This window comes from Schistocerca nitens, chromosome 2 (genome assembly GCF_023898315.1).
Source record: "Schistocerca nitens isolate TAMUIC-IGC-003100 chromosome 2, iqSchNite1.1, whole genome shotgun sequence".
Taxonomy (NCBI): domain Eukaryota; kingdom Metazoa; phylum Arthropoda; class Insecta; order Orthoptera; family Acrididae; genus Schistocerca; species Schistocerca nitens.
This window is the reverse complement of record NC_064615.1, coordinates 202,570,546-202,594,298: the sequence shown is the minus strand read 5'-3', so window position 1 is coordinate 202,594,298 and position 23,753 is coordinate 202,570,546. Positions and strand designations below refer to the sequence as shown.

Here is a 23,753-nt window from a genome sequence, read left to right as displayed (position 1 = left end):
CACTTCTGTCATGCACTTCTGTCACACTGAACGATTCTCTTCAGTCATTGTTGGCCCCATTCATCTACATCTACATCTACATACATACTCCGCAATCCACCAAACGGTGCATGGCGGAGGGTACCTCATACCACAACTAGCATCTTCTCTCCCTGTTCCACTCCCAAACAGAACGAGGGAAAAATTGTGGTGTCACCGCTAGACACCACACTTGCTAGGTGGTAACTTAAATCGGCCGCGGTCCTGTAGTACATGTCGGACCCGCGTGTCGCCACTGTGTATTCGCAAACGTAGCGCCACCACAGGGCAGGTCACAAGACACGGACTTCACCTCGCCCCAGTTGTACGGACGACATAGCTTGCGACTAGACCTACCAAGTATTCCTCTCATTTGCCGAGAGACAGATTAAATAGCCTTCAGCTAGTCCATCGCTACTACCTAGCAAGGCGCCATGTGTATCATTGCTAATTGCTTACTACTATGCAAGAGATGTATTTCAACAAGAAGAACATCATTAAAAGTTAAGTAGATGACAATCTCTCTTCTTTTCTTTATAGTTTTTCATCCAGTCTCCTGTTTCAGAATTTACGCCCGTCTGCGTTAGTTTCGCGTGCACCTAGCCACTCATTGTGTCGAGACCTTAGGGAATCGACACAACAATATTTTGGCGCCGAGGAGTGGTGCCGCGCCCACGTTGCAGTCTTTGTGTTCTACTTGCTCTAATTTGCTTGAGTCATGGCTTCGCCGCATTCTCCAGATGTACTGTCCGAATTTTTTCGCTTGCAGAATCAGCAGACGCAGGCGTTATTGGAAGCCCTTGGACAGCTCGTCCAGGGTCAACGTGCGCTGCAAACCGATGCGGCGGCAGCCGCTTCATCGCTACCGCAGCCACACAACGCTGTCGCACCGCCATTTAGGCCCTTTGAGGCCCATAACGAGAGCTGGACTGAGTGGGCCGATCAGTTCAACTTCCACCTCACTGCTTATGGAATTCAAGGTAAAGAGCGGCAGCCGTTTTTGCTTTCTTGTGTCGGTGTGTCTACCTACCGTGTGATAGTGAAATTGTTTCCCCGACGCGACGTAGCAACTCTGTCCTACGAAGAAATTTTGTCTGCTTTGGATGCCTATTTCAAAGAAACAGTAAATGTAGTTGCCAAACGGTATACGTTTTTTCGTACAAAACGTACGGCCGGTCAGACTAACAGGGAGTGGGTAGCAACTTTGCAAGGCCTTACTAGAGACTGCGCGTTTGCCTGTGAATGTGGCCTCCCATATTCAGATACTATGGTGCGTGATGCAATTGCACAGAACGTTTCTGATGTTCGCATAAGGGAACAGATTTTGAAGCTAGTTAATCCCTCCCTGCAACAAGTGATAGACATATTGGACAGGCAAGACACACTTGACTTTGCTCAGGCATCATTTGAAACTTCGCCAGCAGTGTGTCACATTAATCGGCCCGCCGGGCCCGCTGCACGGGACGCTAAGCGGCCCTCGCGCCCGACTTCGCTGCGGCCGCCTCGCTTGCAACCACGTGCGCCGCGTAAGCAAGCAAATGCAGTGAAATCTTGCCCGCGGTGTGCAACTAGACATTCGCGTGAAAATTGCCCGTCACGCCAAGCTATTTGCTTTTACTGTCAAAAGAAAGGACATGTACAAAGTGTTTGCCAGAAAAAGTTAAGATCAGACAATCACACAAATTCCAGGCCCTTTGCTTCGCGCCGGAATCGAACCCAGGACAATCAGGCTCGTGGACCTTCACCCATGGACATCCATGTAGTACATTCCCACCCGTCCAGTGACACTTTAGCTAACAGTGACTGTGTTCGTCCCACCCAAAGTGTGCGTCGGCGTCGCCGGAAATCCCGTAAAGTTGCAAGTGCTTCTGGACCTGTATCAGTTCAAATTGCACGAGACGGTCGCTCTTGTCGTCAACAAGACAATAAACTTTTTGTGGACTTAGACTTTGCAGGACAAGTGATCCCATTCCAGCTCGATACCGGAGCTGCTGTTTCATTGCTCAATCACGACACGTACAAACAACTGGGCGCCCCGCCATTGCGTGCCGCAAATGTTACGTTAACTAGTTACTCAGGACAGCATATACCTGTGTTGGGACAGTGCAGCCTTCTTGCCACATACAAGGGACAGACAAAACTTGTGTCATTTTATGTTCTTCGTTCCTCTAGTGCCGTGAACTTGTTTGGTTTAGATTTGTTTCAATTGTTTAATTTGTCTATAGTGAATCAGGTCCTATCAGTGAATCAGACTGTGCCTTCCGCCAGTGTTTCTAGTCTTTGTGAAGAATTTGCAGACATTTTTGCACCGGGCCTTGGTTGCGCTAAGAACTATGAAGCGCATTTGGAACTGAAAGACACCGCGCAACCGAAATTTTTCAGAGCGCGCAATGTTCCCCACGCATTGCGTGATGAAGTCGCAAGAACATTAGCCGAATTAGAATCTCAAGGTGTCATTGAACGTGTGCAGGCTTCTCTCTGGGCCTCACCCTTAGTAATTTTGCCAAAACCTTCCGGAAAATTGAGACTTTGCGTGGACTTCAAGGCAACTGGAATCCACAACTTGTGACTGCTACTTTTCCTTTGCTCCGCCCGGAAGATCTTTTTGACAAACTGTGCCCGGGAAAATATTTTTCAAAATTGGACCTAGCAGATGCGTACTTGCAGATACCTGTGGACGAAGACTCCCAGCGCGTCTTGGTGGTAAACACGCATCTTGGCTTGTATCGCTTCAAAAGACTGCCATTCGGATGTGCATCCGCCCCTGCTTTATTTCAGCAATATTTACAAACTATTTGTGCGTCGGTCCCTACGGCTGCGAACTATCTGGACGATATTGTGATCTCAGGAAAGACAGAAGCCGAACATTTGCAGAATCTCCGGACCTTATTTCAGGTCTTGCGTCAGAATGGTCTTCGCTTGAGGAAGGACAAATGTGTGTTTTTTGCTCGTGACTTACCGTACCTGGGCCATGTCCTTACCGCCCAAGGTATACATCCGAGTCCAGAGCACCTTCGTGCCATTCAGGACTTGCCGTCACCGCAGAACTTAAAACAGCTACCGAGTGTGCTGGGTAAGGTAAATTATTATCACCGATTTGTGCGCAATGCTTCTTCCATTTCAGCTCCGCTTCATCGCTTACGCCGTAAAGGTGTTCCGTTCGTCTGGACGACGGAATGCGAACGCGCCTTTCGTCAGTTGAAATCGGCGTTACTTTCAACTACTTGCCTTACGCCATTCGATCCCCGAAAACCCCTTTTGTTGATGGTCGATGCATCGGATTTCGGGATCGGTGCTGTGCTTGCGCACAAGGATGGTTCGCATGATCGCCCTATTGCCTTTGCGTCAAAATTGCTCTCATCTGCGCAAAGAAATTATTCACAAATAGAGAAGGAAGCTTTGGCTCTTGTGTTTGGTGTAACAAAGTTTCACGATTTCTTGTATGGTCGTCACTTTACCATCATCACGGACCACAAGCCTTTGACATCGCTTTTTCATCCGAACAAGCCTGTACCTCCACGTACAGCGCAGAAATTCATTCGCTGGTCGCTTTTTCTCTCGCAGTACCGCTACGATATCTTGTATCGGTCCACTGCTAAGCACGGAAACGCTGATGCGTTGTCCCGTTTGCCTGTTGCTGAGGATAAAGCATTCGATTCTTCCGAACTTGCTTGCATGTTCATTGATTCGGAAGCCGATGACGTGGTCGCATCGTTTCCGATTGATTTTCGTCGTGTAGCTACAGCCACAGCTGCTGACCCTGTCCTTGCTACTGTTTTGCGTTTTGTTGCTACGCAATGGCCCTTGTCAAAGTCACGGATCGAGGATCCTTTGGTTCGCCGTTTTTTTGCTCACAAGGAGAGACTTTTTGTCCGACGTGGTGTTTTGTTGTTGCGTTCCGATAATGATCAGTCTCGAGTCGTAGTCCCACGTTCGTTACAGTCCTCTGTCTTAAAGCTTCTTCACCAAGGACATTGGGGTATAGTGCGTACGAAACAGCTTGCTCGTCAGCACTGTACTTGGTTCGGAATCGATGCTGCGATTACGAATATGTGCTCCTCTTGCGTGGCGTGTGCCGAACACCAATCCGCACCGCCGCGGAAATTCTTTGCTTGGCCGAAAGCCACTTCCCCTTGGCAACGATTGCACATCGATTTTGCTGGGCCGTTCTGGAATGCTCGATGGTTGGTTGTGGTCGATGCTTTTAGTAATTTTCCTTTTGTTGTCCGGATGTCTTCCACGACGTCTTCTGCCAACATCCAAGCCTTGTCTGCTATCTTTTGCATTGAAGGTCTTCCGCAGACTATTGTTTCCGACAATGGCCCACAATTCATGTCCGCAGAATTTCAGTCGTTCTGCAAGGCCAATGGTATTCAACATCTGACATCCGCGCCGTTTTCGCCTCAGTCAAACGGTGCCGCGGAACGATTGGTCCGGACTTTCAAGTCGCAGATGTTGAAGTTGAAAGAGTCGCATTCTCGGGAGGACGCTTTGTTGCTCTTTTTGTCCTCATATCGCTCTCAGCCCCGCGATGGTCGCTCGCTGGCTGAGTTGCTCCATGGTCGTCCTCATCGAACTCTGATGTCTTTGCTGCATCCGCCACATCAGGTTCCTGTGCAGCGGCAGACTCCTGCTTTTGCTCCTGGCGACGTTGTCTATTATCGCACCTCTCGCGGTTCACAGCGTTGGATCGCAGGGCGCATTCTTCGCTGCCTCGGCCGCGCGATGTATTTGGTTTTGGGGGCCTCTGGTGAGGTGCGTCGGCATCTCAATCAGCTGCGCCTCTGTCGTCGCCTGGGTTCTGCCGCTCCCCGTCTGCTTTCAGCGACGGAGCCGTCCGGTCAGCGCCTTGGGGACCCATCTACTGGCTCGCCTCATCCCCAGGTGTTACCGACGATGCCTTCCATTTTGCCTCATGGCGTCGCGCCGCCGCAGCCGCCGCCGGCGCCGCCAGCAGCGGACGCTTCGCTGCAGCCGCCTCGCGCCTCCCTGGGTCACGCGCCGCCGCTTGCTTCCCGTGACCAGCCGTCCTCCGCCATGGACCTCTTGCCCGCTCCGGACCAGATGTCGTCTTCGCCCGTCGGGTGCTCCGACCACATGGAGGTCGACCCCGCGGCTCCTCTTATATCATTCCGTGCGCAAACACCTCATGTTGACGTGCACCCTGGACTAGGTTTGCAGGCGTTTCCTAGCTCCCCTCGGACCGAATGGCCGGGTGCGGGTGGCACAGCCTCGCCTGTTGTTAGGCTCCCCACCTCATCGCATACGTCAACATGGGGTCCTCCCCACGGCGGGCGGAAGCCTTATCTCACGACCGTTCGCCGATTTGCGGGGGAGGAATGTGGTGTCACCGCTAGACACCACACTTGCTAGGTGGTAACTTAAATCGGCCGCGGTCCTGTAGTACATGTCGGACCCGCGTGTCGCCACTGTGTATTCGCAAACGTAGCGCCACCACAGGGCAGGTCACAAGACACGGACTTCACCTCGCCCCAGTTGTACGGACGACATAGCTTGCGACTAGACCTACCAAGTATTCCTCTCATTTGCCGAGAGACAGATTAAATAGCCTTCAGCTAGTCCATCGCTACTACCTAGCAAGGCGCCATGTGTATCATTGCTAATTGCTTACTACTATGCAAGAGATGTATTTCAACAAGAAGAACATCATTAAAAGTTAAGTAGATGACAATCTCTCTTCTTTTCTTTATAGTTTTTCATCCAGTCTCCTGTTTCAGAATTTACGCCCGTCTGCGTTAGTTTCGCGTGCACCTAGCCACTCATTGTGTCGAGACCTTAGGGAATCGACACAACAAAAATGACTGCCTATATGCCTCTGTACGAGCCCTAATCTCTCTTATCTTATCTTTGTGGTCTTTCCGCAAAATATAAGTTGGCAGCAGTAAAATTGTACTGCAGTCAGCCTCAAATGCTGGTTCTCTAAATTTCCTCAGTAGCAATTCACGAAAAGAACGCCTCCTTTCCTCTAGAGACTCCCACCCGAGTTCCTGAAGCATTTCCGTAACACTCGCGTGATGATCAAACCTACCAGTAACAAATCTAGCAGCCCGCCTCTGAATTGCTTCTATGTCCTCCCTCAATCCGACCTGATAGGGATCCCAAACGCTCAAGCAGTACTCAAGAATAGGTCGTATTAGTGTTTTATAAGCTGTCTCCTTTACAGATAAACCACATCTTCCCAAAATTCCACAAATGAACCGAAGATGACTATCCGCCTTCCCCACAACTGCCATTACGGGATTCTTTCTCCTATTCATCTGCATTAATTTACATTTATCTATATTTAGAGTTAGCTGCCATTCGTTACACCAATCACAAATCCTGTCCAAGTCATCTTGTATCCTCCTACAGTCACTCAACGACGACACCTTCCCGTACACGACAGCATCATCAGCAAACAGCCACACATTGCTATCCAAAAGATCATTTCTGTAGATAGAAAACAACAGCGGACGTACCACACTTCCCTGGGGCACTCCAGATGACACCCTCACCTCCGATGAAAACTCACCATCGAGGACAACATACTGGGTTCTATTACTTAAGAAGTCTTCGAGCCACTCACATATTTGGGAACCAATCCCATATGCTCGTACCTTAGTTAGGAGTCTGCAGTGGGGCACCAAGTCAAACGCTTTCTGGAAGTAAAGGAATACGGCATCCATCTGATACCCTTCATCCATGGTTCGCAAGATATCATGTGAAAAAAGGGTGAGTTGCGTTTCGCAGGAGCGATGCTTTCTTAAAATACTATGTTAGATGAGAATGAAGAATCTTATGCATTCTGTTTAGACACTTAAGAAGTGTGTGGTAGTGCTGCAATTTTGCCGAATATTATTTCATTCTCTTTACCAATTAAATGACACTCTCTACTCATCTCTTTTTATATCTGAACTGCAACTGCGCAGTTTATTACCGGTCAGCTGGACCAGGTGGCCGGCCAGTGCTGTCCAATTTAAATGTGCCAGTAACGAAGTTACCCCGAATTATAGCTCAGTCTATGTGCTTGTAACATAGCATAAAACATATCCCTATGATCATACCTGACTATACTGGACATGGCTTGGTTTCTGCTCCACATAAAATGAAATCCAATGAGATTCAAGCAAACACAGAAAAATACATAGTGTAATATTTTCATCAGGTTTATTCTTATGACGAACACAGTATAGAACATAGCATAGTGCTTGTAGTTTAACCTGTAGATCACATGACTCGTTTCGTATGTAGCCTTGCCTTTGATGGAATACATGATTTTTGTGACTGGACTGGAGTAGGTGGTGGTGGTGGTGGTGGTGGTGGTGGTGGTGGTGGTGGTGGGAGGCTGTATGGGACAGGCAGAAGGTCTCCGCCAGCTGTCAGATTCATCCACCTACAAATATTGCCACAATGCCCCATTCCCAAAAATACAGCAGCATCCCCAGTCTCTCCTTAAACCTTTACGCCCATCCCAAACCTCTCCCCGGAGTCCATCTCTCTCCTCACCCTTAACACTCCCAGCAATCCTACGTTCTACATGCTTCCTAAAATCCATAAGCCCAACCACCCAGGTCATCCCATTGTGGCCAGTTACCATGGCCCCACTGAGGGAATCTCTGCTCTTGTAGGCCAACACCTTCAGCCTATTACCTGCAACTTACCCTCCTACACAAAAGATACCAACCATTTCCTCAACCAACTCTCCACAGTTCCTGTTCCTTTACTACAAGGTGCCCTGCACGTCACTATTAATGTCACCTTCCTTTACACTAACATACCCAATGACCATGGCATTATCGCTATCAAACACTACCTTTCCCAACACCCGATGGATTCCAAACCAACAACCTCCTTCCTAGTCGCCATGACCAACTATATCCACACCCACAATTATTTCTCCTTTGAAGATATTACCAACACACAACTGCGGAGTACGGCTATGGGCACCCGAATGGCAACATCCTAAGCCAATCTATTCACAGACCATCTAACAGAATCCTTCCTGAACACCCAGAATTCCAAACCTCTCACCTGGTTCAGATTCAGTGATGACATCTTTGTGATCTGGATCCATGGTAGGGACACCTTATCCACATTCCTCCACACCTTGTCCTACTCAACCCAACAAGCCACTTTCCTCAGTGTTGACCTCCACCTCAAAGATGGCTACGTCAATACCTCTGACCGTATAAAACCTACCAACCACCGGCAATACCTCCACTTCGACAGCAGCCATCCTTTCCATAGCAAGAAGTCCCTTTCGTATGGCCTAGCCACCCATAGCCGTCACATCTGTAGTGATGAACAGTCCCCCTCAAAATATACCGAGAGTCTCACTGCGGCCTTCACAGATCGTAACTACCCTCCAAACCTTGTACAGAAACCGATCTCCCACGCCTTATCTTTCCAGTCACCCACCACCTCCCAAAGTCCACAAAGAAGCGTTCCCCTGATGACTCAGTACCATCCAGCACTGGAGAAACTGAATTACATTCTCCGCCAGAGTTTCAACTACCTCTTGTCGTGCCCTGAAATGAGAAATGTCCTGCCAACTATCCTTCCCACCCCTCCCACAGTGGTATTCCACAGCCCACTGAACCTACACACCATCCTTGTCCATCCCTACACAACCCCTACTTCCAACCCCTTGCCTCAAGCCTTATATGCCTGTAATAGATCTAGATGCAAGTTTTGTCCCATATAACCTCCCATCACCACCTAATCCAGTCTCGTCACAAGCATCACCTATCCCGTCAAAGACAGGGCTACCTGTGAAACCAGTCACGTGATCTACAAGTTAAGCTGCAACCACTGTGCTGCATTCTATGTGGGCATGGCAAGAAAAAAAACTGTCCGTCTGCATGAATGGCCACCGAAAATCTGTGGCCGAGAAATAGCTGGACCAACCCGTTGCTGAGCACATCGCCCAGTTTGAAGTTCTTCATTTCAATGACTGCTTCACAGCCTGTGCCATATGGATTCTTCCACCAGCATCGATTTTCCCAACTTGCACAGGTGGGACCTCTCCCTGCAACATATTCTATGTTCCTGTAACCCTCCTGGCCTCAACCTTTGCTAGTCATTGTCCTTACCCATCTAGTCTCTTCCCTGTTCCCATTCTGGCACTACATAGCCCTCTGTTAAACCAATGCACTGTCTTTTTACTCCTCTCCTTTTCTATTACCCCCTCCCCCCTGCCCTCTGTCTAGCCTCCAGACTGCACCTAGGTGCCCTACCCTCTCTCCACCTTGTCCCTGCTCGCTCCCACGAGCAACACTTTACCATCCCCCACTCCTACCCTGCTACCCTCCCCATCCCCACGTTCCTCCTTACCCCAATTGCCTTTCCTCTCCCATCATGCGCCTCTGCTGGCAGTCTGGCCTCAGCAGCCAGACAGTGGTCATGTGTTTGTGAGTTGTGTTTCCCCGAAAATGTGTGTGTGTGTGGGGGGGGGGGGGGGGGTCTATTTTCGACAAAGGCCTTGTTGGATGAAAGCTCACTTTTCAACAGTCTTTTTATTGTGCCTATCTGCAGCTCAGAATCTCTCCTATATAGTTAGTAGCAACTACCCTTTTCATAATATTGTTAAACATATTTTTAGCCATTTACACAATTGAATTGTCGCATCCTTTGTCTAAGTGGGGGGGGGGGGGGATATGAGCTGTTAACATATCACTTTGGAGAAAGTGATGTGTTATTCTGTCTGTCTCTGTAATCGACAATGGGCCGTCATGACCCTGACCAAGCATCTGTTATTTTATAAGTAAGTGTTTTGGACTTCATATCAACACCTGCTGGTTGGGGGCGGTTATTACTTGAAAACACTCACCCACCTCAGAGGTTTTCCATGGACCACAGAACCTTGCTGTGCATAATAATTCTGTTGAAGTCATATGCTGTAATATGGAATGTGTATAATGGAGGTGAAATACATGTGTGTCAAGGAATTTATTTTGTAGTGACTGGTATTTGAGATTTTCAGCGGGCATGGTTCGGTCAGACAGTTAGTACAGATAAGTAACTGCGACCACTAAAACTTGTATGTAGCCCACCTCTATATGACACCTGAGCAATGGTAGTTGCATTACATTCCATCTTAACATTGTGTTTTGAATAAGTCTACTTGGCTACAGACCTGATCCCTTAGCTTTTCTTCATTGTTACAAGGAGCATTTATATTCAGAAAAGTCATACAAAACATCTGGGCCATTACAGTTATACAAGAGATTCAACTGTTTACTGATTTGCATTCTTTTAACATGTCTCTTACTGATCTGTGCACATAAAGTCCAGTTTAACCCTTTCGTGAGCCATGGGAAACATGCTTCCCACTACAATGAACTCGCTCCTAGTCCCGTGGGATTCACAGTTCCCACCTCTGTACGGTGCTACCACCTAGTATAGGGTACTACTTCCAATTTTTGCTGTACCTTCGCGCACAGGCATTGTATAGCTGAGTGTTGCTCTGTAGAGGAGCCTTTCTCTGCTGTTTGCGTGACATTTTGTGATTTTTTTCTCAAAGCTATAATATAAGGTAAATACTTTTGATTTACCCAAATTTATGAAGGAAAACGTAAAATTGGAACGAGGAGAATTCCAGTTTGAAACAAAAGGAGCCATTTCTGCAGTAAAATGGACGGATAACCATCCAGTCACTTTCCTGTCCTCAATTCATGACCCATGAGAAACAGCCACAGTGAAAAGGAAAAACAAGGATGGTACTAGTACAGAGATTTCTTGTCCTGAAGTTGTGGCAGTATACAACAAAATAATGGGTGGTGTCAATAAGTTTGATCAATTACTAGAAAGGTCCTTAGGGGAATGTCATATAGGCAGCTGTTGCATAGTCTTAAATCCCTCGCTTAATGCAAGTTCTTTAAATGTAAGTAGGGTTACGGGGTTGTGTCTTCAAGTGTCTGTCACTTCTGATTTTTCAACATTTCGACAGTGCTCACCCATAAGTCAAATAAATCTGTAAACATGTGTTGTTCCCTTCTTTGTGAGCCTTCAATGCTCCCTGTTAGTCCTAACTGATATGGATCCCACACACCTGAGCAATATCTTAGGATGGATTGCACAGGTGTTTAGTTAGCAATCACCTTTGCAGACTGGTTGCATTTTCCCAGTATCCTGAAGTCATCCACTTTCTTTAAATATGAGTGAGCCTATATGATCATTCTCCTTCCATTCCAGCCTCAACGGAGGCTCCTGCTAACTTCACAGATTTAGTATTCTTGGAATACCAGATTGGTGGAGAGATTGGCTTTTTCACAGCTGTAAGAACATTCAAGACCTATAATACAATTTACTTAAAATGAATTTCTAACATGTGTATTTATAGAAACATGCTGCATGCAAAAGTCTCAACCTCACTGCTGAATTAAAATGTCCTCTTTGGCAAACTTGGTGCATTTTTAATACTTGTTAGATAATCACATGATGGAAGCTTGTCAACAAAATCACCTTGTGGTACTTTTATCTATCTATTTATTCATTAATTAATTAATTCATTCATTCATTCACTCATCCATCCACCCATCCATTGTTTCACCAACTGGCACAACAGTACATGCCATGTCACATATATCACAGAAATAATATACACACATATATAAAACATACACAAACTAGGATACAACAGGGTGAGAATAGGGCAGGAAGCTGGCATGATGCTATCAATCGAACCATCCCAATATTCAACTTGGGAAAACCGTAGAAAATGGCCACAAAGGATACCAACTCCACTTCTCCTGAATGTAAGTGCATTAACATTGCCTCAGCCATCTTGCTCTATGTTACAGAGGACTATGCTGTCCTCAAAAGTGTTAGTAAACGAGCTAAAAAAAATTGAAACTCACATCAGTGCTCCCATTACTTGCTTTACGTGGCATCCATGGAAGCTGTAATTTTAAGTACTGTTCAGTCTTCAAACAATTTTCTCTAAATTCATAAAAGCCATCAACTTGGAACATACAGCGATGGCACATTTTCTTTGGAAGAGGGTCATACTCGTATATCTGCAACAATAAATACTGTGGGTGAGTTTTGACTATGTACCAACATTGTAGTTGTTTTTAGGAAAACCAATTTTCTTACAACTAACATTGTTCACTAAAAAATCATCACATTGTCTACATAATAATTCACACACTTTCAGATGTTTTGTGTCTCTAATTATCAGAACTGAACTGCCATTGAAAAGTTCATGTTCTGAAATAATCTATGAGAACATGTCACAACTCACCAAAATAGCAGTGCTGAACAGCATGAAAAAGAATGGATATAAATAAAGTAAAGCAATGTCCTTGGTGGAATGCAGCACATTGAATTCTACCTACTAAAATGGACATGTCAAATGTGGTAGTTTGCTGACAGAGCCAGCCTGCACTAGCTGTGTTTTTATTTATTTATTTATTTATTTACACATCTCAAGTTCTGTAGGACCAAACAGAGCAGCAAATCTCCAAGGTCATGGAACGTGTCACTACATGAAATTACAACATAAAAGTAATAAAGATGTAAATAGAATATTTATGAACCCAAAAAAAGTCAAGCCATAAGTTTAAGTAAAGCAATCAACAATATAACATAAGAATCATCTTAATTTTTCAAGGAACACCTCAACAGAATGGGAGTGAACCATGAGGAAATTTTTCAGTTTCAATTTGAAAGTGAGTGGATTACTGCTAAGACTGATGAATTCTTGTAGTAGCTTATTGAAAAATGGATGCAGCAGTATTCTGCACACCTTTCTGCACATGAGTTAAGGAAGTGTGATCCAATTGCAGATTGGATTTCTGCCTAGTATTAACTGGGTGAAAGCTGCTAATTCTTGGGAGTAAGCTGATATTGTTAGCAAGAAACAACAGTAAAGAATATATAAATTGAGATGCCAAAGTCAGAATACCAGACCAGTGCACAGGGGTCGACCAGAGGTTTGCGAACTTGCACCACTTATTTCCTGAACTACCCGTTTCTGAGCCAAAAATATTCTTTGAGAATGGGAAAAGTTAGCCCAAAATATAATACGATACGACATAATTGAATGAAAATAAGCAAAGTAAATTAATTTTTGTGTCAAACGATCACTTACTTCAGATACTGTTCGAACAGTAAAAATGGCAGCATTAAGTCTTTGAACAAATCCTGAACATGGGCTTTCCATGACAGTTTACTATCTATCTGAACACCTGGAAATTTGAACTGTTCAGTTTCACTAATCATATGCCCATTATGTGAAATTAAAATGTCGGGTTTTGTTGAATTGTGTGTTAGAAAGGAAAAACTGAGTCATACTGTGATTTAGTGTTAGTTTATTTTGTACAAGCCATTAACTTATATCATGAACTGCACAATATGAAACAGAGCCTATGTTGCACACAACATCCTTTACCAAGCTAGTGTCATCAGCAAACAGAAATATTTTAGAATTACCTGTAATACTAGATGGCATATCATTTACATAAATAAGGGACAGGAATGGCCTTAACACTGATCACTGGGGCACCATCATCCCCCCCCCCCCCCTCTCCTCTCAATTTGACTGTGCCCCAATTAGACCTCACATCACAGCCATTCTCAGCACTGTGAATAATGACCTTTTGCTGTCTGTTGTTAAAGTAAGAGGTGAACTAATTGTGAGCTACTCCTCATGTTCCATACTGATCCAATTTCCGGAGCAATATTTTGTGATCAACACAATCAAATGCCTTAGTTAAAAAAAAATAAAAATAAAAAATAAATAAATAAAACTAAAAAATAAAAAAATCCTGGCGTTCTAAACTTTTTTTAACCCATCCAGTACCTCACAGGGAAAAGAGAATATAGCACTTTCAGTTGTTAAACTGACTTCTAAAGCCGAACTGTACATTTGATAGCAAATTATGTGATATAAAATGATCAATTATCCTTACATACAGCCTTACCAGTAACTTTAGCATCACTGATGGCATACAAATAGGTCTAAATTGTCTACATTATCCCATTCTCCCTTTCTATACAGTGGCTTTACTACTGACTACTTTAATCATTCAGGAAACTGGCCATTCCTAAAGGAAAAATTACAAGTACGTCTAACTATAGGGCTACCAAGTGAAGCACAGTACTTTAATGTTCTGCTAGGCACTCCATCACATCCATGAGAGTCCTTAGTCTTCAGTGATGTAATTACTGACTCAATCTCCCCCTTGTCTGTATCACAGAGGAGTATTTCAGACATCAATCTAATGGTAGGCTCAACTGCAGCAGTCAGTCTGTGGAGAGCCAAAGACGGAAGACTCAATAAGAGAACAATAGAGACAGCAGTGTGCGTGATATGGACAGAGCTGCAAGTTCACTTGGTCAGCAGTGGGGCAGACTGGTATGAAGTTTAGGCCTGAGCTAATGGCAACTTATATGCACACAGACATGGGTTCCTGGCATCTTGCCTCCAGTGAAGACCGTACATAACTGAATACCACATATGGTGTGCGCACTTGAACAGCTGTGTACTAGATGAGTATTGTACCGGTTGTGCTCGACAAAAAAATAAGTTGTGAATTCACCAGTGGTTTAGCTGTGATTCACCTTTATGCTATTTTAACAGTTGTAGTATTTAGTGTTTTCCTGTGTACTATTGTCTTAATGGTGGAGCCACTGCAAAGACAGGTTGTGCCTGCCTGAAATACACTGCAGTTACAGAAGGTTCAGTGTCAAATTAGGCCCTGGGGGCATGGTCTTATATTACTGTTATGTTATTTTAACTCGGTAACTTTTTTAATATCTAGGCTGAGTGTAGTGTAAGCACTTTCCTGTGCTGTTGAAACTATTTCCTCCTAATTTAGTTTTGTTTTGCAGATTTAGCCTTAGCTTTTGGATGTTTCTGTCCTCTCCCATCACCTGTTACTTTGAGCTTGTGCCCAGCAACTTTGTTTTATTACAGTTATTTTCCAGCTTATAAAGTTAATTTAGCTTAAAGCACCATTTACTTAAATGATCAAGATTTATCTGAACATTAACATCAGATATACTGCTTCTTTTTTGTTTGTTGGAGTCATGTGCAAGTAATATTTCCTTATTTTGTTATTTAAACCTTTAAGTGGACATAACAGATATATACATCCATGGCCTTCTCATTCTCAGTGGATTTGTCGGATGTATCCATCCACAGCATCCTGTGCGAATGACGAGATCAGGTCAGCATGTGTTATAATGCTAATAGCTGATGATTCCTGTACTATATGGTACCTCTTATCAGTCGAGGCAATGCATTATTGACCAATTAAAAGTTATAACAGTATTCAGCTTTTATACTGGCAAAGGCATGAACTCTGTCAGTCTTTCTTGCAGAGAAAATAACTTATCGACCCCTCCCCCTTTCCCTCCCCCCCCCTCTCTCTCCCCCTCTACCTTACTCTTGATTTGCTGCGTGCTCTGTTTACCTCGAAAACTGGTGCACTAGACTATATGAGGTTGATAAACTAACGAGTAAGAACACCGAAGTTGATGGCCCAATGAGGTGACACACAAAGAAGTTTCCCAATTTCACGAAAAATGAAAAATTGAAGAGGTGAATACGTAACTGTGTACAGATTGACTGATTGATTGAGAGGGGTATGGGACCAAGTGGAGAGGTCATTAGTCCCACAGTTCCAAAGTGAGTTACAGAAGGAAGGGTGTCTGCTACAAGTGGACAGATCCAGTCATGCTACAAGTGGACAGATCCAGTCAAGGGACTCAAATTATAAAATAATGAACATTAAACACACACAGTAAAAGCATAAAAAGTGAGACCAGATCTAAAAACTGGGAAAAAAGGGGGCGCGGTCATGGGGTTACAGACTGAGAAGACTGCAAAAGTAGTCCCAATCACAACCAACTTGCCCCTGCTCCAAGACTAAAGGAGAACCTTATATCTTGAAATAAAAACCACTTTCATGGAGGAAACTGAGGACCAGGTCAAGCATCTGTGGATCATCTGCTAATATTAAATTTAAGGAATCAGGAAGACTATACTTAACACGAAGAGCTGAAAGAAGGGGACATTCCACCAATATGTGAGATATCATCAGTCTGGCTCCACAACCACATTTTGGGGGTGGGTGGTTACATAGGAGGAAACAATGGGTGAGCCAGATATGACCAATGCGTAAATGGTATACAACAGTGGACTCCTTCCGAGAGGAGCGGAAAGAAGAGCGCCAAACTGCAGTAGACTCCTTGATTGTGTGGAGTTTTATTATTATGAGTAGTAGCAGTCCAGATGGCATTCCACTGTTGGGCAAAGAGAGATTTGACGTAGATCCGCATATCTGCAGCTGGAATCATGAAAGGAAATGGGGGGTAAGTATCTGCTTCTCTAGCCAAACGGTTAGCCAATTCATTCCCTGGGATGCTCACATGACTTGGGACCCAGAGAATGACGACTGAACAGGCGGCACGCCCAAGGGCAGAGAGAAGGTCATGGATAGCATAGACCAATGGGTGACAAGAGTAGTATCGGTTGATTGCCTGCAGGCTGCTCATGGAGTCTGAACAAATTAAAACACATTGCAGGGAGGCCTGAGAAACAAAAAGGAGGGCCCTGTGAATAGCTAGAAGCTCTGCTGTGAACACACTACATGATCCCAGCAATAAATGATGCTCAAAGCCAGTAGAAGGGGTGAAAGTATATACCACCTTATCAACAGTCTTACAACTATCAGTGTAAAAGATGGTGACACCCTGGAACTCTGCAAGGATAGCACATACAAGACGCCAGTAAACCACAGGAGCAACAGAGACCTTAGGACCCTGGAATAGATCGGTCCTAATCCGTGGGCTAGGGGAGGGGAGGGGAGGGGAGGGGAGGGGAGGGGAGGGGTGGGGAGGGGAGGAAAAACACAAGGTGCAGTCCAGGGAGTGGAGATGGAGATCCCGACAGAGAAAAGTGAGAAGCATGCCAACCAGCAATCCCACCCATGGGTGGGTGTTAGGAAGGAGACATCTCTCATTGGCGAGGAGCAAAGGGTACACAAGTTGGTCAGGGACCTGGCGAATGGCAATTGCATAAGAAACAAGGAGTTGGCTCCATCGAATGTGTAGAAGGGGAATCCCTGCTTCTGTGAGGAGACTATCAACAGGACTGGTGCGAAAGGCTCCAATAGCCAGATGCACTCCCCAATGATGGACAGGGTCAAGGAGTTTCAAACTGGAAGGAGCTGCTGAGCCATAAACCAGACTATAACAATCTAGTCTGATCAAGACCGGTGCTCGGTAAAGATGGAGAAGAGTGGAACGGTCTGCACCTCAAAATGTGTGGGCCAGGAGGCAGAGAGCATTAAGCTTCCGCAAACATGTAGTCTTTAGGTGGCGAATGTGGGGAAGCCATGTCAGCTTGTTATCAGAAAGGCCCAAGAAACGGGACTGTGCTACAACACCGAGGAGCTGGTTGCCAAAATAAAGTTCTGGATCGAGGTGCACTGTGGGTCGATGACAAAAATGCATAACCTGCATTTTGGAGGGAGAAAACTGGAAGCCACGGGCAGTGGCCCACACAGAGGCTCATCGGATGGCACATTGGAGCTGGCGCTCAGCAGATGTTACTGAGTGGGAGCTGCACCAGATGCAAAAATCGTCAACGTACAACGCCAGCGCAAACAGAGGCCCAACAGAGGTCGCAAGCCCACTGATGGCAATGAGGAAGACTGTGACACTTAGCACAGAAGCCTGTGGGATACCATTCTGCTGAATCTGTGGGCGCTGCAACTCAAACCCGGAAGATAAAAACTCGTGGATAAAAATCTGAAGGGGACCACGGAAGCTCCAGTCATAGAGGGTAAATAAAATGTGATGGCGCCAAGTCCTGTCATACACCTTATGTAGGTCAAAGAAGACTGCGACAAGGTGCTGGCAGTGAGTCAAAGCCTGTCGAATGGCTGAATCCAATCAGAGTAAATGGTCAGTTGGAGATCGCCCTAGCCGGAAGCCACACTGCTACAGAGACAAAAGGCCCTGAGATTCGAGTAGCCAACATAATCTGAAGTTGACCATTCTTTTGAGCAGTTTACAGAGTACATTCGTAAGGCTAAATGGGGTGGGGGGTGGGGCGGTAGCTCTCGAGAAACTTTGGGTTTTTCCCGAGCTTAAGGACAGGAATAGCTATACAGTCTTACCACTGTGACAGAAAAATCACCTGTGAGCCAAATGTAGTTGAAGACCCTGAGGGGCTGTTGCCTCTGGGGAACATCCAAGTGTTGGATCATCTGGTTGTGGATGGAATCCAGCCTGTGTCTCGTGAAGAGCTAAGGTTGGTTGGTTGGTTGGTTTAAAAGAGGGCGGAAGGGATCAAACTGCTACGTCATTGGTCCCTTGTTCCGAGTAAAACAATGCCACAAGGGTGAGAATAAAACAAGCAAGACTGACAACACATAATGGACAGAAAGGAAAAACCACAAGAACGATGGAAGAGCAACAAACACTTAAATGGAGAAAAGGGAGAAGAAAACCACAGCAACGCAAGAAACAGGTAGAAGAGATTAAAACAACAAAACAGATTACCATGGCTGGCTGACCATAAGAATAAAAAGGAGAAGCCAGCCACTCTGCAACACATTAGAGCCTCCACCCTAAAAGCACTATGATGAAGGACACAGAGGGCCAAAGGACGTGTGCTAAAATTTAGATCAAATGATAAAACCCACCCTCATCAATAAAACATAAAACTAAATCAGCCAATGGGATGTTGTCAGATAAAATTAGCAGCAATGAGTCCAGTAACAGAAGATTTCGTCGCAGGGCAGTCAAAGTGGGACAGTGCACCAGGATATGGCCCACTGTCAACCAGGCGCCACATCGACACTGAGGCGGGTCTTCACGGCGCAGGAGGTAGCTGTGGGTCGCCCAAGCGTGGCCAATGCGGAGCCGGCAGAGAACCACACAGTCCCTGCGAGAGGCCCGCATGGAGAACTGCCACGCATTCATAGTCTCTTTAATGACACACAGTCTGTAGTGTGTACTGAGAATATGCCATTCCGTCTCCCAAAGCCGATAAACCTGGCGATGTAAAAATGAATGCAGGTCAGTTATTGGAATGCCAACCTCCATAAGCAGTTTCCATGTAGCCTGTTTGGCCAGCCTGTCACCAAGTTCGTTGCCTTGGATTCCGACATGTCCTGGGGTCCACACAAATACCACTGAACGACCAGACTGTTCCGGGGCGTAGATGGACTACCAAAGGATGACAAGGGTAGCACTGGTCGATAGCTTGTAGGCTGCTCAAGGAGTCAGAACACGGAAGAAACGACTCTTCAGGGCATGAACAGATGTGCTCAAGAGCACGAGATGTAGCCACCAGCTCTGCAGTGAAAACACTGCAGCTATCGGGCAAGAAATGCTGTTCAATATGTCCTCCATGGACATATGCGAAGCCAACGTGACCATCAGCCCTTGAGCCATTGGTGTAAACCACTTCCTGGAATGGTACATGTCAAGAATCGAGATGAAGTGACAGTGGAGAGCCGCGGGATGAACCGAGTCCTTTGGGCCGTGTGAAAGGACCAGGCGAAGCTGCGGCCTTGGTGTACACCATGGAGGTGTACGCGATTGGACCTCGAATATCGGTGGTAAAGGCAAGGACTCCAGTTCAGATAGAAGGGATCTGACATGAAATGCAATTGCAAGCCCTGACCTAGGCTGCCGAGGCGGGAGATGAACCACCATGGGTGGGAAAAGGAGTTGGTAATTCAGATGAGCAGGAGAACTACAAACGTGTGCAACGTAACTGGTGAGCAATTGTGCACGCCTGACCTGCAATGGAGGTACTCCAGCCTCCCCAAGGACGCTGGCCACTGGACTCGTCCTAAAAGCTCCCATTGCTATTCGAACACCACAGTGGTGCACAGAGTTGAGTAAATGCAATGCTGAGGGTGCTGACAAGCCATAAACCAGAATCCCATAGTCAAGGCGGGATTGAAAAAGGCTCTGTATAGCTGCAGCAGCGTAGAGCGATCTGCACCCCTGTTGGTGTTGTCCAAGCAGCGGAGGGAATTGAGGTGCTGCCAGCACTTCCACTTAAGCTGATGAAGGTGAGGAAGCCAAGTCAATCGGGCATCGAAAACCAGTCCTAAAAATCGTTACGTCTCGACTACGGTGAGGGGATCGTCAGTAAGATGAAGTTCTGGTTCCGGATGAATGGTACGATGCCAACAGAAGTGCATAACACACAACTTTGCAGCCGAAAACTGAAAGCCGTGGGTTACAGCCCTGTGGATGGCTCCCTGTAGGTGCTGCTCAGCAACAACAGTACTGGTGGAGCAGTACGAAATGCAGAAGTCGTCTGCATAGAGAGAGGGTGAGACAGACTGCCCTACAGCTGCTGCTAGACCATTAATGGCTACTAAAAATAGATACACTCAATACAGAGCCCAGCGGGATGCCATTCTCCTGGATATGGGGGGAAACTACGGGAGGCACCAACTTTGACACGGAAAGTATGAAGTGACAGGAAATTCTGGATAAAAATCGGGAGCAGGCCTCAGATACCTCACTCGTATAATGTGCCAAGGATATAATGTAGCCAGGTGGTGTCATACACTTTTCGTAAATCAAAAAAGATGGCAACAAGGTGTTGGCATCTGGAAAAGGCCGTTCGGATGGCAGACTCAAGGGACACAAGATTATCAGTAGTAGAGCGACCCAGGCGGACGCTGCCCTTGCACGGAGCCAGTAGGCCATGTGACTCCAGGACCCAACCCAACCGCCGACGCACCATACGTTCTGCAGCTTACAAAGAACATTGGAGAGGCTGATGGGCCAATAACTATCCACATCAAGTGGGATTTTGCCGAGCTTGAGCACTGGTACGATGGTGCTCTCCCAACAGTGTGATGGAAAGACGCCATCGCACCAGATCCGGTTGAAGATCACGAGAAATGTCGCTTGTAGTCAGATGACAGATGTTTGATAATCTGATTGTGGATCCGATCGGGCCCAGGAGCTGTGTCGGGGAAATGTGCAAGGGCAATGAGGAGCTCCCACACTGTAAATGGGGCGTTATAGGGTTCACTGTGGCATGTAGAGAACAAGAGGACTTTCCCTTCCATCCACAGTTTGTGAGTGTGAAAAGCTGGGGAGTAATTCATCGACACAAATGCACGAGCATAGTGCTCAGCAATCGCGTTTGCATCGGTAGATAACACGCCATTTAAGTTAACACTGGGAACACCTGTTGGGGTCTGGTACCCAAAAACTCGTTTGATCTTTGCCCAGCCTTGGGAAGGTAACGTATAGCACCCAATGGCCAACACACACTTCTCCATACACTCCTGTTTCTGCCTTTTGATACGCTGGCGAATGTGAGCTCGGAGCCGTTTAAAGGCTACGAGGTGCTCCAGTGAAGGGCGCCACTTATGAGACTGTAGAGCTCGCTGACGCTCCTTAATTGCCTCAGCAACTTCCGGCGACCACCAAGGGACTGTCTTTCACCGGGGGCACCCTAAATAACAAGGAATCACATTTCCCGCCGCAGAAACGATCGTTGTAGTTACCTGCTCAACCACCAGATCGATGTAAGCATGTGGGGGAAATTCAACGGTGACAGCACAGGTGAAGGCTTCCCAGTCTGCCTTATTTAAAGCCCATTTGGGGAGGCGTCCACAGGCCTGATGTCAGGGCAGTGACAGGAAGATGGGGAAGTGGTCACTACAACACAGGTCGTCATGTGCTCCCAAGTGGATTGATGGGAGAAGGCCAGGACTGCAAACTGAAAGATCAATGGCCAATTATGTGCCATGTGCCACACTGAAATGTGTGGCAGAGGTTGAACTGAGACAGTAAAACTTCCTGGCAGATTAAAACTGTGTGCCGGACCGAGACTAGAACTCGGGACCTTTGCCTTTCGCAGGCAAGTGCTCTACCAACTGAGCTACACAAGCACAACTCGCGCCCCGTCCTCAAGTTTCATATCAGCGCACACTCCGCTGCAGAGTGAAAATCTCATTCTAGAAACATCCCCCTGGCTGTGGCTAAGCCATGTCTCCGCAATATCCTTTCTTTCAGGAGTGGTAGTTCTGCAAGGTTCACAGAAGAGCTTCTGTACAGTTTGGAAGGTAGGAAACGAGGTACTGCAGAAGTAAAGCTGTGAGGACGGGGCATGAGTCGTGCTTGGGTAGCTCAGTTGGTAGAGCACTTGCCCGCGAAAGGCAAAGGTCCTGAGTTCGAGTGTCAATCTGGCACACAGTTTCAATCTGCCAGGAAGTTTCATATCAGCGCACACTCCGCTGCACAGTGAAAATCTCATTCTGTGAGACAGTAAAGTTTCGACATCTCTGCCTCGGCCAGTAAGAACTGTGCCACCCAATGAGGGGTTATGAGCGTTAAAATCTCCCAAAAGTAGGAAAGGTTTAGGGAGTTGATGAATCAGTGCAGCCAATGCATTCAGGTGTACTACACCATCTGGAGGAAGATATATGTTGCAGACAGTTATTTTCTGCATCGTCCTTAACCTGACAGCCACAGCTTCAAGAGGGGTTTGACGGGGCACAGGTTCACTGCATATTGAGTTCAGGACACAGACACCTGACACTCTATTATAGTTGTTACGGTTCCTGTAATATCCCTTATAGCTACGGAGGGCAGGGGTCCACATTGCCGGACTCCCGCAATTCCACTGGAGGATGACGTTATCATGAGGCTGGGAAGCCACACAAGGAGGCAGGTTATGCCTCAAGGTCACCTGCTGCCTCTGAATGAGTATTTGTAGCCATTTCTACGGTGGATGAGGCATCAGTGAGCTCCACGTCAGCAGGGGACACTAAGATCTCCACTGCATCCTGAGATGCAGAATGGATAGGGCATGGTGGTGGAGCCATGAGAGGGCCCTGTTTCTTAGCAGACTTGTTCTTAGTTTGCTTGCTCTCTCACTTCTCTTCAGGGACTTGCTAGGAAGATTTCTCCGAAGCAGCTTCAGGCATGGAGCAAGACTGTGAAGCTCTTCGTCCAGCATCTTTTGGCTCCTTGAGCCGCTGGTGAGTGTCCGCCATGGCATTAGTGGAGACCTTGGGAGAGAGGGTCCCAATGGACCCCTTCCACATGAGAGGAGCTGGAGGAGGCTGTTGCTTCTCTGGTAGGGGGGAGGGGACCAATGTCCCCTGCGTTTGATTCATGTTACTTCTTCTTCTCTGTCTGAGGTGGAGGAGAGCGGGGCACAGGGGGAGTAGAGGCTTCTGCAAGATTGGGAACCAAAAGAGAGCGGGCGACCTTGGGGTGCACAGATTGTGCACCTCGTGGCCGAGTGGTGGTAACAGTCTTCTGGCAGGAGAAATGGTGGGGAGAGGGGTCCCAGGAGGGAGCCCGATCACCGGCAGATGCCGAAGAAGGGGGGCACTTCTTTGGCCAGGGAGGGGGAGCAGCTCCCTGAAGTGAGGTCATGGGAACTGCAGGGGAGGGGGAGAGGACAGTGGGGTAAGGCTGGAGTAAGAACACAGGGGGGGGGGGGAGAGGAGGAGGAGGAGGAGGAGGAAAGGAAGTAACGGAGGCAAAAGTTGAAGATAGTGACACTGGATGGAGTGTCTCATTCTTTTGGCAGGCCTCAGCATAAGACAGACAATCCAGGAATTTGTATTCTTGGATCTTCTTTTCTCTCTTGTGAGCCGGGAAATCCAACGAGCGAGGGGAGTGGCCATCAGCACAACTGACACACACAGATGGTAGAACACAGGGGCTTCTCTCATGGAGTGGTGGCCACAGTCACTACACAAAGGGTCCGCCATACAGTGGGA

General features: G+C 46.7%; 1 protein-coding gene across 1 annotated transcript in view; it reads right to left on the bottom strand.

The window, feature by feature from the left end:
• LOC126235904 (uncharacterized) overlaps window positions 1-23,753 on the bottom strand; it is a 97,361-nt gene that overhangs the window by 61,877 nt on the left and 11,731 nt on the right. The window contains exon 2 of the mRNA XM_049944851.1: window positions 11,877-12,035. Coding sequence (XP_049800808.1) covers window positions 11,877-12,035 — 159 coding nt within the window. The remainder of the gene's footprint in view (window positions 1-11,876; window positions 12,036-23,753) is intronic.